The sequence below is a fragment of the Hibiscus syriacus genome, unplaced genomic scaffold, assembly GCF_006381635.1.
Source record: "Hibiscus syriacus cultivar Baekdansim isolate YM2019G1 unplaced genomic scaffold, ASM638163v2 tig00110621_pilon, whole genome shotgun sequence".
Taxonomy (NCBI): domain Eukaryota; kingdom Viridiplantae; phylum Streptophyta; class Magnoliopsida; order Malvales; family Malvaceae; genus Hibiscus; species Hibiscus syriacus.
In genome coordinates, this window is record NW_024062802.1 from 112,461 (window position 1) to 129,216 (window position 16,756).

Below are 16,756 nucleotides of genomic sequence, written 5' to 3' on the forward strand. Positions count from 1 at the left end.
TTTGCCAATTATCTTGATCTAACCAATGTGACGTAACAGCTAAAAAAGAATTTCCGGTATTATAAGGGGAACTCCAAACATCACATGTAAGCGACACACCATAACGGTGTTCTTGGAATCCTAAAATCATTTTTTCCCTCGCCATACGCCACATTTTTATAGCATTTCTTCTAAGGGTAGTACGACTTACTTGAGTATAACGTGGTTGCATTAATTGTTGAATTGTTGTCGTGAAATCTTCATCATCAAAGTGGTCGAACAGCAATGCTTTTGTAATCACGAACTTTGTAAACGCTTCTCGTAATTTTTCGTTATCGTAAACAAAAACACTACCTTGCAGTGTAAGATTCGATTGACTAGGATCCGATCTTGAGCGAAATGCCTTGCATAATTTTGTCAAATGGTTCTTCAACATTGTGTTTCCTTCCGATGCAAGAAACTTTAGACAAAGTTTACAACGCACCCTCCTCGAGCTATTTGACATCTCACATAAATCGTAGTAATCCCAAATATCTTTGTTTTGAGTGTGTTCGATCACTCTTACGACTTCAAGGTTTCCCCCGACGGAAGATTTAACCGTTACTCATGATGAACAAAAAATTACAAAAATAAGATTTGAGATATGTTTAGGTATTGTGTAATAAGATTTGAGAAAGTTGTAATCAACCAAATATATCCCAACCTATTTATACATGTTTATGGTGGTAAAATGGTAATTTTTTAAAGAAAAACGGTCAAAAACGATCACAAAACCCCCCAACGGCTATATTAACGGCTAGTTTTTTAAACCCAAACCAATTTTTTTTTCCGGATAAAAATCGGTTTTTTAACCGATTTTTTTCAAACCTGTTTTTTATCCGGTAAAAAAACCGATCTAGGTTTTTTTCTCCAAACCGAATAAAATAACCGGTTTAAAAAAATCCGATTCGGTTAAAAAAAACCAATTTTTCCCAAATCCGGTTTCAGATATTTTTTTCGTAAAATCGGATATTCAGATTTTTTTTTGCACCCTACTCACCACATCCCTCGCTTCCAATTATAAAATTCATTCCTTTTAAAACATAAATGTCTCGAGAGATTAATTTCAACTTTAACTCCATTTAATATGAAAATTTACATCATAGTCTTATTTAATATCTAATATACTCCATATTGGCTCTATTGAAATTTAGTTATTTAATATTTATATCTTCAATTCAACCCATTGAATCAATACCTAAAAATAACATATTGATTTCCGTTCTTAAACATTGCTCCTCAGTTGACTAACATATTGGTTCTTTCATTCATGTTAATGTAGGTTTGACTAACAAAGCACTTTCTCTAATACCAATCGTAGGCTTAGAGCATAACCTACTTTAATGGTCTATCCAACAGACACTTCTTTATAATCTATAATTCAATCTACTCACGAACCCAAACATGCGTTAAACTCCCATCTATTACTACCCATTACTAAATAATCATTCATCAATATTCATAATCATAATTTACATAATCCATGGATAGGTCTCATGCATATGTATAGCAATGATTAATATATTGAAAAGTAATAAAACATAACACTAAATATTAACCCCACCCCCCGAAAAAGAAAAGGTCTTAAAATTACTCTGAATCATTCTTATTCTTTTCAGGAAACATTAATCTTAAGTAAATTCCACCCTTTTGGTATCACTTTCCTAAATTACATCAAAAGGACAACATGACCGCCTACTTCTCTTACCTCTGCGTGCGTATACATTGCAAGTGCTGGCAGCATCAGCCCGTCTTCTGAGATGAACCATTGAAACATTTCAAACGAGCAATCAGTTCATCCTGCACAGCTCGATGAATCATTAAATGGGTTCAGAATTTAGTAGTAATTAGCTCAGCGTGTAAGTAAATATATTCTATGTTATTCAGATATTTGTTCATTCAATTCTATCCATGTATCAGGATGGTCTTTGGAGAGCCGTATCCCCATATCCATTATCCAAGAATGCGTCATATATGGATATTTTAAGAAAAAATGAATAATCAGAACATAAGCATGTGGTGCCATTGTGTCATCAAAAATGCAAAAGAAACACCACGGAGATATCTATTCTCGGATCATTAAATATGGCTGACCACCCAGAGCATTTAAAATTAGAAGACTTAAAAATGGCATCCAATAAAACTTTCAAGAGAACATGCCTTCTTCCCCTTGGAAGAGAATCCTCTTTCCCTAAGAAGGGCACGAAGCCTCTCTACTGTTAAACTATGGTACTCCTCAGCTACACGACTGCTTGATCCCTCTGCAAGTTTTTAAGTTGTTAGAACTCGTGATATATTTCTCTGAATAATGAAGCAACAAATGGTTGAGACAATTTAAAAGATAAATCATACTCATGCTGAAGGACAATAAGGTGGTTTGATGAAAATAGAATGGCTTCATTTACATTACATGCCAATTTATTAACTAGAGCACGGAAACTCATCACTAGAGATCGGTCAGGGAAAAAGAAATTTGAAATATATAACACTAATCAGACAATTTAATCCAGAATGTCATTTTTTTACTACTTTTAATAAGAAATTTCATAAATCCAATTGTAGAAAAAAATACCAGCTACAAATGACTGCAGTGACATTCTGATTTCCCGACATTTTTTACCCCATAATGGAAATATGCACATGAATACACACATGAGGAGAATGGACTAATACAAAACATCTTACTTACTGACCTGATCGAGGAGTACCTTGTGTATTGGCTTTCTTTGCAGAAGCCCTGCTATCCATGACTCTTTCACCAGCCCTGCAGGAAAAAGATTGGCAAGCATCATACAATCTACCCTAGTCATCTTGTATGATCGGATGGAATAATATGAGAGTGCAATAACACATGATGTAATCCATGTATTTTGCTACAAACAGCAAGCTGAACAAAGTTATAAAATAGTTCTTGATGTCCCAAAAGAGGGTTAACAGTGAAACATAAGACAACTAATATTAACACATGCAATAAATATAAACAAGAAATTAAACATCGTTCACCCAAGAAAGATTAAACCCATACCTCTTTCTAGGGCCGTCAGCTGCAGCTTTCACATCCTTTGAACAAGAATCAGCTTTCTTATCATTAAGCATGAGTGATCTAATAAGTATGTTCTGTTGGTTTGTCTTTATGTGCTGGTTCTCTGGACAAAGAAGAGAAAGTAAGATTATCTAGCTTCTGAATTAGGATAAATCTCATAACTATTTCCGCACCAACGGAGATCTTGAGCATAGACAAGATAACCCGCAGACAATTCATGGATATTAGAATTATAAACAAGACAATAATAAAATACAAAGAGAAACAAAAGGACACTTTAATCGCCATCCAACACTGAAGATAGTTTTATACAATCAATATGTGACTTAAGTTACAGTAGGGAAGAAATATTTAGAGCGTCAAATTAATATCCTTAAGATACATTATAAATTCCATATAGCTTTGAATTACAAAATCATTAAGCTCCCAAACTGTTGCAATGAGTTCCATGTCTTAAATTTGTAATGAATTTCTCTATTTTCTGCTAACTATTTCACTTGATAGGTGTTTCAAGCCTTCAACAGTACATGTTGATTATAAAAAAGTGAAACAAAGTAACCTATTAAAAAAAGTTGGGAATGATCACAGCAGAGGTAAGGCAGGCACCAGAATGCAATTAAGTGTAGTTAGCCATGCAAGTTGATTTTTCAACAATGGAATCCAATATTAAGCCTCTTAGAGAAACTACAATGCAAATTGGCAGAAGGCTACCTAGAGCTTCCCCATAAACAGGTTTTGCAAATATCAATTTTTAAGACCTTCAGTGAATCAAAAGTGCAAAATTTAGGATCATTCTAAATAGAGGTATATACACTAAAAAGATCATGTACATTAAAATAGATGTAATAGCAGTAATTAATGGTTCTTAAGTGGAAAAGGCAGCGACTGAGTGGAATGGTCATGCACATATTTAAATATTTAAATTAAAAGAGAAATTATTTGCAAACTCTCAAAACATATAGAAATCCTCAATAAGTTGAAGTTTACAGAAACCTGGTGGAGAAGTGTTGTTCTCACAAATATAAACTCGCATCCCCCCCTGCAAAAAGTTTGCAATATAAGCAACATTTTTTGAAAATGAAATGCTCTAGATAAAGGACAAATTATTCATTGACAAGACTAAAAAGAATAATTCAGTTCAACATACAAAGCAGGGAAACAAATATGCCAAGAAATAACTATATTAGTTAAATAGGTGATTGCATTCAAACTAGACAGCCACCCAGTTTCCTTTTACTAAGCTGATCCATTCTTTAACCAATGAGAAACTCTTAGTTTGCGTCCCTAGAAGAAATTAGTATATGACTGGAATTGAAATACAGATTTTACTTTTTTATATTTTTCGAGGAGACTCCTTGAAAGAAATAGAAGGGAATACTTAAAATGGTGCCAAAAACATAGCAGGGAGAGAAAGAAGCCAATGGATACAATCATACATAATCCTAATTACATGACATCTTTGTGTGGCAAGATACGGTTAAGGTAATTGAAAAAAAATATGGTATAGCGAAACAGACAGATAACTAAAGAAACCATTATTTGAAAGTATTTATGCCCTACTGAATACAAACACAAGGAAATGACTCAAATTTGACGAATAAAGCAGAGTACATTCAGAAACAAAAGACTGCCACGTCCAAAATCCTAAAACCACTGCAAAGCATAAGAATTCCCAAGGTGTAACTGGCTATATCCTAAAACCACATAACTTACACATGGCAAGAAGAATTAAAGTGAATGAATAAGGCTGTGCTATGTCAAAAGATATGTGCAAATGGAACATTCTTATAAAATGCTAAATCAGGCTAACATGACATTGTATTTGGTCAGTAAAATCAAGTATTTGGCAGACAAAGATGCAGGAATTCATTCCAAGTTGAAAATAAGACCCCCTAAAATAGCTTGACTAAGGACAACCCGAATTTTAATCCCAAAGAGATCATATTTCAAATAGCCTCTGTATACAAATATTTTACTGCTAAATAATTCTTCATTAGCTCAAATAACAAATTTCTCAACACTTTCCAAGTCAAATTTCTCACTGCGAACCCTACCAAACCATCCACCAAACATAAACTTAATCACATTTGACACATTAATCAATGCATCCTAAAACCTCCAATCCGAACCATAAATCGTTTCATCGCTGCTAAAATTAAACGAATCCTAATCTAATATCATAATTATTTCCTTTTCCAGTCTGAATTCAGTAAAACTACTTTTACTTCCACAAACAGTTCAAGGCTGAGTTCACTTATCACTTTATACGCGACAAATGACAAAAATAAAGTTATAATGACAATAATAAGAAATTAAGTAAATAAAAACGAGAATGAAAAACGCTACCAGATTGGAGGAGATGACGGTAGAGGAGAGGTGGCCCCGAGAGGGGAGATTGAAAAGGAACTTGGAAGCGCCGGAAGGCGGTTTATCATAATGTAAGTGTTGAGAAGAGGAGCCTTCCATCGGCCTTTGCAATATCCCTCGCCCCAGTTCTTTTTCAAGTTGAAAACTTTTTTTTAAAAAAAAAGTTGAAAACTAAAACTAGAAAAAGGGTGAAGAAATAAGTGGAAGACGAAGCGCGAAAAGTCGAGAAAGCCCGCCATACTTATTTTCCCGCTATATATCCTGGATTTCCCACTTCGTGTGACAGCCTTACAGGTTAGAGTGGGTCTTTTCGTATTTTGGTTTTTTGGGATTTTAGTTATTTAGGACTGAATTCTTTTAGTTTTAGTTATTTATAATTTTTTTATGAATTTAGAGGACTGAATTTACGAGATAATGTTGTAAGAAAAAAAATTCACGAGATAACGCGTTCTAACAATTAATTATTGAGATAGGGTGTTTGCTACAGGACCAATGAAGGTCGCCGGGTGGTCTGGGCGACCAATGAAGGTCGCTAGGTGAGTTTGGGAGAAACAATCAAACAATAATTGTTTGGGTTAAATGCAAATTTGGTCCTCATAACTTTACACTCTCATACATGTATTTATTTTAGTCACAAACAATTATAATTTAGTCATACATGTTTCTTGTTTATCCTATTTTAGTATGTATTTATTTTAAAATTGATTATTGGGATATCTTGTTTTGTATTTAGTATGTATTTATTTTAAAATTGATTATTGAGATATCTTGTTTTGTATTCAATAATTTTTATTTGTTCTATGTTTATTTATTTCGAGTATTTTCACTATTTTTTAGTTTTATTTAGTTTTATTTTATATTGGAAAAATTTGCGAAATAATATCGTTGGTAGGGAGAAATAAATACATACTAAAATATGATAAACAAGAAACATGTATGACTAAATTATAATTAAACATAAATACTAAACAGTGGCTAAAATAACATGTTTACAAATTTCATGGCCAATTTCGAAAATTAAGGAAAATATATAAAACACATGAAATCAGTGATTAAAATGAAATAACTAAAAATATATTATGATCAAAATGAAGCATACACAAACTTGACAGAATAAACAACTAGTGACTAAAATATAATTATTAAAATATACATGCCTGAAACAAAACATTAAAAATATCACTAAATGATTAAACAAATAGATTACAAAGTTGTGCCAATAATCAATTTTAAAATAAATACATACTAAAATAGTATAAACAAGAAACATGTATGACTGAATTATAATTGTTTGTGACTAAAATAAATACATATATGAGAGTGCAAAGTTATGAGGACCAAATTTGCATTTAACCCAAACAATTATTGTTTGATTGTTTCTCCCAAACTCACCTGGCGACCTTCATTGGTCGCCCAGACCACCCGGCGACCTTCATTCGACCTGCAAACACCCTATCTCAACAATTAATTGTTGGAACGCGTTATCTCGTGAATTTTTTTTTCTCACAACATTATCTCGTAAATTCAGCCGAATTTATTTAGAGTAAGTATAAGGTAGTATATGTTTAAATTATTTATAATTATATATCAGTATCAATTATTAATTAAATATTATTTTAAAGTAAACTCCAATTTCAATTTGTAATATAATATTTTTATTATATTTTATTAAAATTAATTATCTAGATTAATAATTGTTTAAATAACTATCTTTTATTTTTTTTGACAAATTATCTTTTATTTAATAACACAAAAAATATGTTGATGAAATAATTATAAATTAAAATAAATAATATGTTCTAAATATTTTTAAGTGGTAAACCTTCACGATAGTTTTATACTTCTATTATAATAAACCTTAGATTTGTTGTTTTTATTATTCATCTAGTGTTCTTATAGTTATATTATAATGTTTGATGTCATTTATATTTGTATTTAGAGATTAATGTAAAATTTTATAGTAGTACGAACTTTTAAAATTTTTAGGATACAAACTTATAAAAAATTTATAAAAAGTATAAACATATTATCAATAGAAAATATAAAAATCTAAAATATACAATAATTTAAAATTTTAAGAAAATAATTATCCATGATCTCTCCCCTCAATCTATTATTGTTCGTATCTATTAAAAACTTATTTACTATGCTTTTAGTTTATATAATTACTCTAATTTTTAGTTTATATAATAATTTAAAATTTTTAGAAAATAACACTATTGATCTACATTATGTTGCAGTTATGGATTCATCTCCTCGGGGGGTGAAACTACTGGCGACACTATAGGCAGAAAATCACTAATTATGGGTAGTGGAGGCAGTGGCAACGGCGCGGTGGAAAAGCTGTCGGAGCATAGTGGTATCGATCATACCATGGGAAATAATGGTCGGCCCTCCTGTAGGTGGAAATGGGTGAAGTGATCCTTGAGGACTGAACCTATTTCCTCCAAAATAGCCATGGCAGTGATGGTAAAATGGCTCCATGTATTGCCCTTCAAATTTAACCCAACATATTTCTCCATGTTTCCCATTCTTTTCAAAGATGTTCATGATCACATATGGATTTACATTTCCAGAAACTCTCGGTGTCCCTTTTTCTGCATCAATGACTACAGAATATACACCTGAAATCCACCAGAGAAAGGGAAATATTACTTTCTCGGAATCCATTTTTCCAAGAAAAAAGGGTTTCTTTTTCTATCAATACAATGTTCATCGAGGATGGGAAATTGAATTTACCATGGAGATTTTGCAGCACAGCCATCACCTTCCTCTTGCATGTATCACACTTGACATTCACTTTCAAAAAACATGACTGAGTAGGGGGGGAAAACAATAGAAGAAGGTAAATTAGTTTTAAGGCGAAGTGATGGAAAATATGGTTTAAAAAAATTCTGCCATTTCTGCACGAGATTCCATTGAAGCAATTTCTTGTTGAAGAAAATAAAATAAAGAAGATAATTGATCGAAAATGTATACATTTGTATTTATGTTATATGTGAGAGGAGGAATTTAGTCAGTCAAATAAGGTAAGTAATAAAAGAATGGATTTTTGTTTTTTTCTCCACATGTAAATAAAATTTCCTAAACTATAAATGAGGTTTGTTCATCACCCAATGCACTCTTATACTTAGGTCATCTAATTATAAAATTTTTAATTTGATCACTATATTCTCGAATTTTACTCGTTTAGGTCACTCAACTGTTAATGAAACATGACCAAAGGATGTCATCGCAAGAAAATTAAGACCATGAACCAAATAGAAACCAATGACAGAAACCTGCATTGAAAATCTAAAGGCGCCAGTTATGATATCCTCAGTCAAAGAAAGAACTAAAAACAATATGATAACTTTCAAAATGCAAAATAACTGCTACAGAGAAACTTTAATTTATAAAAATCCAAATTGTCATTAAAACAAGAATAAAACACAAATCATTTCCATTCTCTTTAATTTCGTCACTAGTAATACAACTTGCTAAGTGGATATATATGGTATCAAATCATGGATGAGTTAGAGAAAATCCAATAAAATCTATGTGGATAGATAAATAAGTCCCCGGCCCACCCCCACCCCACTCCCAAATTTTATATTAAATATTAATTATTCAATGTCCTTTGTTTATCAAAATCATTGATTCTCTCAGTACCAATATGTTTTTGTTAAACTCAAAAACTGTGCCAAACCCAAAGATATTTGATCAAAGTCACTGTCAAGAAATAGGATAGGATAAAGCAAGAGTCACCATAAAAAACCACGAACCCCAGTCATCAAAACAAGTGGCAGCCATTGAAATCCGGATGGATAAGACCACCCCTTCCGCTTCTTCCTTGCTATAAAGGCAAACAAAAAAAAGAGCAAAGTTAGTTTTTTACACACTTGCCCGAACAACCTCGTCAACGGTCGATCGAATCATTGTTTCATCCTTTACACAGTACTTCAAAAGTAACCCTCTTATCTCAGACCATTGAATGAGCAAAGTTGTCAGCTTTATGAACATTCGAGTTGAAAATAGGGAGAGAGTAGTGCATTTTTCTTTTTGGGGTTTCGGTTTGGTTGAAGATGGCGAGTTTGCAACTGAAAAGAGAGAGTGACACGGACCAGGAGACTCCGCAGAGTCCAGAGGCAAAGCTTGGGATGGAAGGGAGGATCTATGGGGTATTCAGGAACCAAAGCTTAGTCCTACAGAGAAGCTCAATGCTTGCTTTGAGAGCATCCCTGTCTCTTCTTTCCCTCTTGCTCCTCAAGGTCTGTTTTTATATTCATCTATTTGCTTGCATGGTTCCTATGATCATATGCGCGATTTTGTTCTTTCCCCTGTTTTGGGTATGGGGTTGATGTGTTTGTGCCAAATACATATGACAATGAGAAAGTATATATGAAGATATTGACTTGTAATGTTTAGTTTGATCTTATTTGGTTCAAGACAATGTTGAATTCTGTTTGCAGGGGTTGAGATAAGATCGGATGCTAGTTTAGCCGAGGCTGTTCGAATTCTGGCTCAAAACAAGATTCTTAGCGTACCAGTTGTTAACGTTAATTCCCTGAGGATGCAACATGGATTGACAGATACATTGGCATTGTAGAGTTTGCTGGAATTGCTGTATGGATTTTGCAACAGGTCGAAAAATCAAACTGAATTTTTATGAATGATGAATCTTAGTTTAACCTTTCTTTTGTGATATTTAGCCTCCGAGTATGATGTTTAGGTTGAATATGCAGTTGTTTGAGCCATGTTGGGGCTGGTGGGTATGTTACTAGGATTTAGTATGGATGTCGAATGCATGTATGTGTCTGACATAAGTATTTCAAGAAAAATGGAGAGTCGAATCAATATAGCTCGGTGGATATTTTATCCCTCTGTTGTCCACCTCTAGTATATGGAATTTAACATATTGTTTGTAAACTGGCATTGGAATGCCACAGAAAACTTATCCTGCTAAGGGGGAAGATGGATTGAGTGCAGAATTTCATGGTTTTCATGTTCTAGTTTATGTTACTCAAATTTGGGTTTTAGTCTATATGAGTACATATTTGTAATGAATAAAAATTTCCACCATTTGCAGTCAGAACAACCTTCACCTAGAAGCCATTCATTATTTCCTAGCGGAACCGATGTTGCAGTATCCATTAATGGAATGACCTCTGCGGTGGGACTCGGGAGTTTAGGCCCGAAGATGCTTCAATTACTTCCGGAGACTTTTTTGAGGCTTTAACATCCTCTCAGTTCTACAAGAACACTAAGGTGCTATTTCTAAATCTCTTCTGTAGAACAGCTTCCACCATATTGAATTCTTTCCATTTCTCGGATGTGTGTATCCATGTTGTGATTGCATACAGGTTCGCGATATCTCGGGAACATTCCGATGGGCACCCTTCCTGCTTTGCAGAAATCAACTCATTTTGATGTTACTGCTTTCCAGTACAAAATGAAGAGTGTTCCAGTAGTTGATCTTGGTGAAGGAAAGATCGATAACATCATCACACAGTCGGCTGTCATCCACATGTTAGCAGATGCACTGGGTTTCACTGGTTCGAAAGCTGGGGAAATAAAAAACTTTCGGAGATTGGTCTTCCAACGATGTCACCTAAGCAGATTATCAAGTGAGTGGCTGTTATCTGTTTTTGTTTTATGGATTTGAGTCTTTCCATTTCCTTTCCTACCACTAATTCATAGCTTTATTGAATGTCCTGATGAGATGGCACACCTTATCCATTGCAATTGAGGCTAGGTAAACTATGTTGCTCTAAACTCAGTTGTGAGTGTCGGATACGTCTGGATTTATATCTGACATGGATACTTAAAGAAAATAAACAGTCGGAACTTGGAACAACATAGCCAGTACCTTGTAGGAACTAGGAAGCCCTAAATTTAGTGACTGTTCTCCAAGGATGCAACCTAATGGTGCTTCCTGCAAGTGAACTATTTAACATCAGGGAACTCGTAATCACCAGACCTGCTCGAATGATAGAGCCTTCTTAAGAGCAAGGTTTCTTGATCTCATCCTGTTTGTCTGGTCACAATTGCCTTGCATTTCTAACAATCCCCCCCGGGGCCAATTTTCCCTTCAACTAAAACTGCTCCTTAGCAACATGTTAGTAAATCCCTCTTTGCATTTCAGGTACATGAGGATGAACCGGTGCTTCAGGCATTCAGTTAATGCGGAAAAATAGAATTGGAGGTGTACCAGTCATCGAAAGTGGAGGAAGAAAAGCTATCGGTAACATAAGTCTTAGAGATGTACAGTTCCTTTTAATAGCTCCCGAGATCTACCGTGATTACAGGTTTGTGATCATTTTGAAAACTTCGATTCTGGATCAGATACGTTTAGAAATTTGGTGTTCTGAATTATGTTCCGTTTGGTTGTGTAGATCCATCACAGCAAAGAACTTCCTGATAGCAGTTAAAAAGTACCTAGAGAAACATGACAAGGGATCGCCGATGTTGAGTGGCACGATTACTTGCAAGAGAGACAAAACCATCAAAGAGTTGATCAAGACACTTGACTCACAAGAGATCCATCGAATGTATGTCGTGGACGGCGATGGGAATTTGGAAGGAGTGATCACACTTAGAGACATCTATCGAGGTTAGTACACGAACCGCGTTGGGTACTTTGGTGATTTTCTTTGATGGAGTGTTGCCTTTACCGCAGAACAGTAGGGTTTAAAGTGACCGGATAGTTCAGGCCCTACATTTTCTCTGTGTTTTGCTTTCCCGGTGTCGGAGACTAATTGGATGTGTGGATTCTAAGTTCTAACACAGATGAAAAAGCCTTGTGCTCGAGTTTACTTCAGGCTTGACAGGTCCGATTTCTGTAAAATTTTGTAGTGAAGAACTCAAACTCCAAGTGTTATCTTAATAAGAACCCTTCTTATTTCTCTTGAAATAATTGTAAAGGATAAACAAGTAGTGAAATGAAGATTATATTTGATGACAATTCTTGATTGGACCGCATGTTTTTTTTTTCCCAAACGAAAATAGTCAAGAAACAAATCTCCGTATACCTCAAATCGGATCGCAAATGGATCAAAACGTGAACTTTTCGGACCGAAGTAAAACGATTTCGGATAACAATCACTAACAATTTATTGGTTCATCATTCTCGATATATGGAAACATAGGCGTGAAACATGGAGAGTTTAAGAAAAATGTTACGACTTTGAAGAGACCGAGTAAATCAACAATTGTTACCTCTTCAAGCGTGTTTTTTTTTACAATAATTGTTAATCTTATACAAACAAAACAAAGTAATGAAAATGGTTCTTACAAGGTAAAAAAAAAGCCTATTCCATGGAATCAAAACTTGGAGCATACCACCCTAACTGGTCACTGATCTTCTTCAACCTCTCTTCTTGTCCTTTCGAGTCACCTATTGCAGTTGTGAAAGGATATAGGTCACTTTCATGGCCATTGACCTGTATGTAACAACATCCCCTTTCACTAAAAACTCCATCACATCCGGACCAAACCTTCCATCTACCTCAGCCTGCATATTTTCCCTGATTTGTTTCAGTTTCATATCAATCATCTTAAAAATAAAAAAGCCTTAAATCCCAATTTACAACATCATATAATAATAACTAAGACTCAGCTACGAGCTACACATGAGTACTTATGAATCATATCTTCGTAACCCGAATCCGATTAACACGAGTAATTCAAGAAAAAGAAAATGAAGAACAATGCAGCTGTTTCGGTTTTAACTTACCAGTTGGGGTATCTTCCACAACCAAAATCTTGGCATTCTTCTGAGTTTTGGGAATTGCTTCCTGTAGTTCCTGCAATGAAACAAGCTCTCAAAAACCAAACCCATCATGAAACTTTTGAACAAATTTGTCAAACCTGAACTGCATCTTTAGAACTCTCGGGTACAATCCATGGGAAAGCAAAGATGATGACTTTGCATTTGTTGAAATACAACCCGGATTTGTTGATGGACAAGGCCTAATTTTCCTGTGACATCACTCATCATCATCAAGAAAAACAACTAAACATTAACCATACATACACACATACATACAGGCAGTGACTTAATTGAAACCCAAATAAAGTGCTGAAGTGAGATCGCTCTCTAAAAATTTTAATTTTTTTTATATTTAATTTTTTTTATAAATTTTTTTTAATTATTTAATTTTGTATATTCTAAAATTTAAGATAAATTTAACCTATTAAACTTTACTATTTATCATTCACTTATTAGTTATACTTTAATAAACCGTTAATTTTTAACTGTGTTATGACATCACTTAATTAATCAATTTTTTAATCATTAAAATGTATATTAAAAGAAAAAATAGAAAAAGTAATAAAAATACCTGAAATCTGTTTACCTTAGAAAACAATCACAGTAAAATGCAGCTTCACCGCCGCCGAGAGCAGATTTCTGCATCCTAAACTCCAAATTCCAACTCACAAACCCCCCCTTCAACGTTGTCACCCTTCACCCTACGTTCTGCTATTTGGCCTCACCCTCCACCTTAAGTTCTACTATTTCATCCAAACCCAAAATGATGAAACAATGGCAGTCGACATTCACTCTCGAGGAAGAAAGGCATGTGATTGGGTATTAGCGGCTTATGTAAATTTCTGGTGCATATATTAAAGTGGGCAAACTAAGGTCGAACATGACTCAAATGGTTCAAATGCTTGAAGGGCGTGCAAACAATGTAGTTTAATTTCTTGGTGAACTTTAATAAAGTCAAATTGAGTTTCAAATGAAGGACAACAGCTGTTGTTTCCATTTGTCTCAACACCATTAGCTCTTGGTGAACTATCCTATGCCACTTTTTTATTTTCATTTTTGAAACCCATTTTTTTTAGAAACTTTGAATTCTGTAGAGCTCGTTGAAGGAACATTCCTGAAGAATTATGAATATCTTGGAAGTGGGAGTTTTAGACAAAAACCTGACCAGGAAGGAGAAGAAAAAGGGAAAGCAAATGGGGGATAATAAAAAAATATAAATAATATCAATAATTAAAAATAAGTGGATTAATACTTAAAAAAAGTAATTTCATTATTAATAAAAGTAATAAACTACTACGTCTCCACATTCGTCGATATGTCCGAGTGGTTAAGGAGACAGACTTGAAATCTGTTGGGCACTGCCCGCGCAGGTTCGAACCCTGCTGTCGACGGATCTCTTTTTCTTTTTAATGTTATTTGTGCTTTTTTATTTTACCTTCTCTGCCACCGGCTTGTTTTAGGCAAATTCGGCAGCTGGTGGTGCCCGTCACTTAAAAATGGGTGGAACTGGAGGTGGCGGCAATTGTGCTCTCGTTGAGGCTCGCTTGAGGTATATTGTGTTCATTTTCTCGCGCTATGCTCGCCGATATTTAGATATTTAAATAGTAAATACTAAATAGGCATCAAAGTGTCGACATGTCCGAGTGGTTAAGGAGACAGCCTCGAAATCTGTTGGGCTCTGCCCGCGCAAGTTCAAATCCCGCTGTCGACGTTATGTCTCGTTGGTGGTGCCCATCACTTAAAAATGGGTGGAACTGGAAGTAGCGGCAATTGTGCTCTCGTTGAGGCTCGCTTGCGGTATACTCCGTTCATTCTCTTTACACAGTAGTGGTAATTTTTCACTCTATATATTTTCTGACTCTAATTTTGTTTGTATTAGGGGTTTTCATTCGTATGAATTTTGAATGTGTTTATATTAGTTCAAGGAATATGTATCTTTTAATCTTTAAATAGGCAAAAACATTTGAAAACGGGTTCAAACTGCAGATGAAGCAGAGGTTGGGAAATTAGAACTCCAAGCCTTTTACAGTAGTAGTATGCTTTCCACTCTTTAATGGGGGTGGATTTGGCTAACTAAATTAGCTGACCCTATTCTCATATGTAATGAGAGTAAGGGGAGGTAGAATAGTAGGTTGTGCCCCAACGCCAGGTTGAGAGCAGCTTTCCGTAGAAGACCTTAGTTATGAATTGCCCTAAGTGGAACTCGATCCCACGACTACAAGGTTAAAAGCCTTGTGCTCTACCAACTGAGCTAGACGGCTACCTTAAACAATGTCTCCTTCCATGTTGAGCTTAATAAACTATGTGGGCTAAGCTTGGGCTTCGGATTTTTTTTCTCTCTTATGTCACCTTTTCTTTCCTAACAAGGAAGCCGAAGCCTAGGCCCTAGGGAGGGAAAGGGATTTTGAATGTGCTGAAGTTTGAGCTTCATTTTTTAAGTAGTGTCTTAGTGTGATTCTATCTTGGTTTAGAAGGCATAGATATTGGAATGTTTCATGTTATTCTTGGAAGTGTTAACAATGAGGCCTGTAGCTGATCATTTTCTTTCAGTTGTTGTTTTATTTTGAATCTTAATCCATGAACCTTAGTGTCATTTAGTGTCTGCAAAATGCAGCTAATCTGGTGATTATGTTTATAGGATCTTGCAAACGAGAATGAAAGCATCAAGCTTATAATAGATCGACAATGGGAAATTTTACGGACATATCTACTTGGCAAGTATATAAGGTTAGTACAATTATTATTATTATTATTATTTGATTAATCTGGGGTAAATACAATGTAGTATTTATTTAAAGATAACTTTCAACCATTTGACATTGAACCCTCATATTTAGTTTTCATATAGAAGAAACATTCAAAGCACCTTATGGTTCACCACTCTTACAACCTCCTCTTCTAGTTCTACTACTAATATTTCTGAACCTAACGGTCCTCCTCCTCTGTCCAACAGCTCTATTATAGGCAACGATGATCCGATGTTGTATGTCACTTGGGAATGGGCGAAACTAGAGGTGGAAGCAATTGTGCTTTTGAAGAGGCTTGCTTGAAGTATAAAAACTCTATTGATTTTCTTCGCACCGTGCTCGTTGCCAGTCCCAATTCTCAGAAAGTAGTAAAAAGCCTGAGATCAATGTTTTGATATTCTGAGTGGTAAGGAGCCACACTGAGTCTGTTGGGCATACCCCGCACAGGTAAATTAATCCATATGCACGAACAAAATTACCTCATTAATTAAAGAAATAATTGTTATTCCTATAGATCTCAAGTTCAAACACCAGGGACAACAATAACGTTTGAAATTTCGTTATCAAATAGTTGAGAATCTTTAGAACAAACATCACCCTAGATTAAAAAAAACTAATACATATATTAATTGTTAAATATTTATTATTTAATACACCATAATCTGTGAATAATAATTTTATACATAAAAAGTGTCAATGATCAATCTAATTGTAAAATGGGTACGTCATATCCACAAGCATGTTCTGATATCTTTATTATAAGTTGATTATAGAGAAATATGCTTTTTTGTAATAATACTAACTCAAATAATGTCTATAAAATATGTGAAT

General features: G+C 34.5%; 2 protein-coding genes, 2 non-coding genes and 2 pseudogenes across 4 annotated transcripts in view; 3 read left to right on the top strand and 3 right to left on the bottom strand.

Moving 5' to 3' along the window:
- Positions 1-9,521, bottom strand: part of LOC120136106 (nucleolar protein 56-like) — a 25,314-nt gene extending 15,793 nt beyond the window's left edge. The window contains exons 1-2 of the mRNA XM_039152225.1: positions 9,509-9,521; positions 6,544-6,549 (exon numbers count right to left, since the gene is read on the bottom strand). The gene's annotated coding sequence lies outside the window, so the exon portion shown is untranslated. The remainder of the gene's footprint in view (positions 1-6,543; positions 6,550-9,508) is intronic.
- On the bottom strand, positions 1,694-5,556 carry LOC120136109. The gene is made up of 6 exons (XM_039152226.1): positions 5,408-5,556; positions 4,055-4,100; positions 3,044-3,164; positions 2,727-2,782; positions 2,179-2,279; positions 1,694-1,818 (listed from the first exon to the last, which is right to left on the bottom strand). The coding sequence occupies exons 1-6, from the start codon at positions 5,525-5,527 to the stop codon at positions 1,762-1,764; spliced, it is 501 nt and encodes a 166-aa protein (XP_039008157.1). The 5' UTR covers positions 5,528-5,556; the 3' UTR covers positions 1,694-1,761.
- Positions 9,211-12,373, top strand: LOC120136108 (annotated as a pseudogene).
- Positions 12,374-12,715: 342 nt separating this feature from the next.
- Positions 12,716-13,823, bottom strand: LOC120135838 (annotated as a pseudogene).
- Positions 13,824-14,487: 664 nt separating this feature from the next.
- TRNAS-UGA lies at positions 14,488-14,569 on the top strand. The gene has a single exon. It is a non-coding gene; the product is annotated as a tRNA-Ser (tRNA).
- A 238-nt stretch (positions 14,570-14,807) lies between these two features.
- TRNAS-CGA lies at positions 14,808-14,889 on the top strand. The gene has a single exon. It is a non-coding gene; the product is annotated as a tRNA-Ser (tRNA).
- Positions 14,890-16,756: the final 1,867 nt, after the last annotated feature.

Excerpts from the sequence above, each read along its gene's own strand:
- LOC120136109 (XM_039152226.1), bottom strand. The coding sequence starts at position 5,527 with ATGGAAGGCTCCTCTTCTCAACACTTACATTATGATAAACCGCCTTCC. Across the intron at positions 2,783-3,043 it reads GCTGACGGCCCTAGAAAGAG|GGCTGGTGAAAGAGTCATGG; the intron begins GTATGGGTTTAA and ends TTTTTCCTGCAG. Across the intron at positions 2,280-2,726 it reads AAAGAAAGCCAATACACAAG|AGGGATCAAGCAGTCGTGTA; the intron begins GTACTCCTCGAT and ends AAAAACTTGCAG.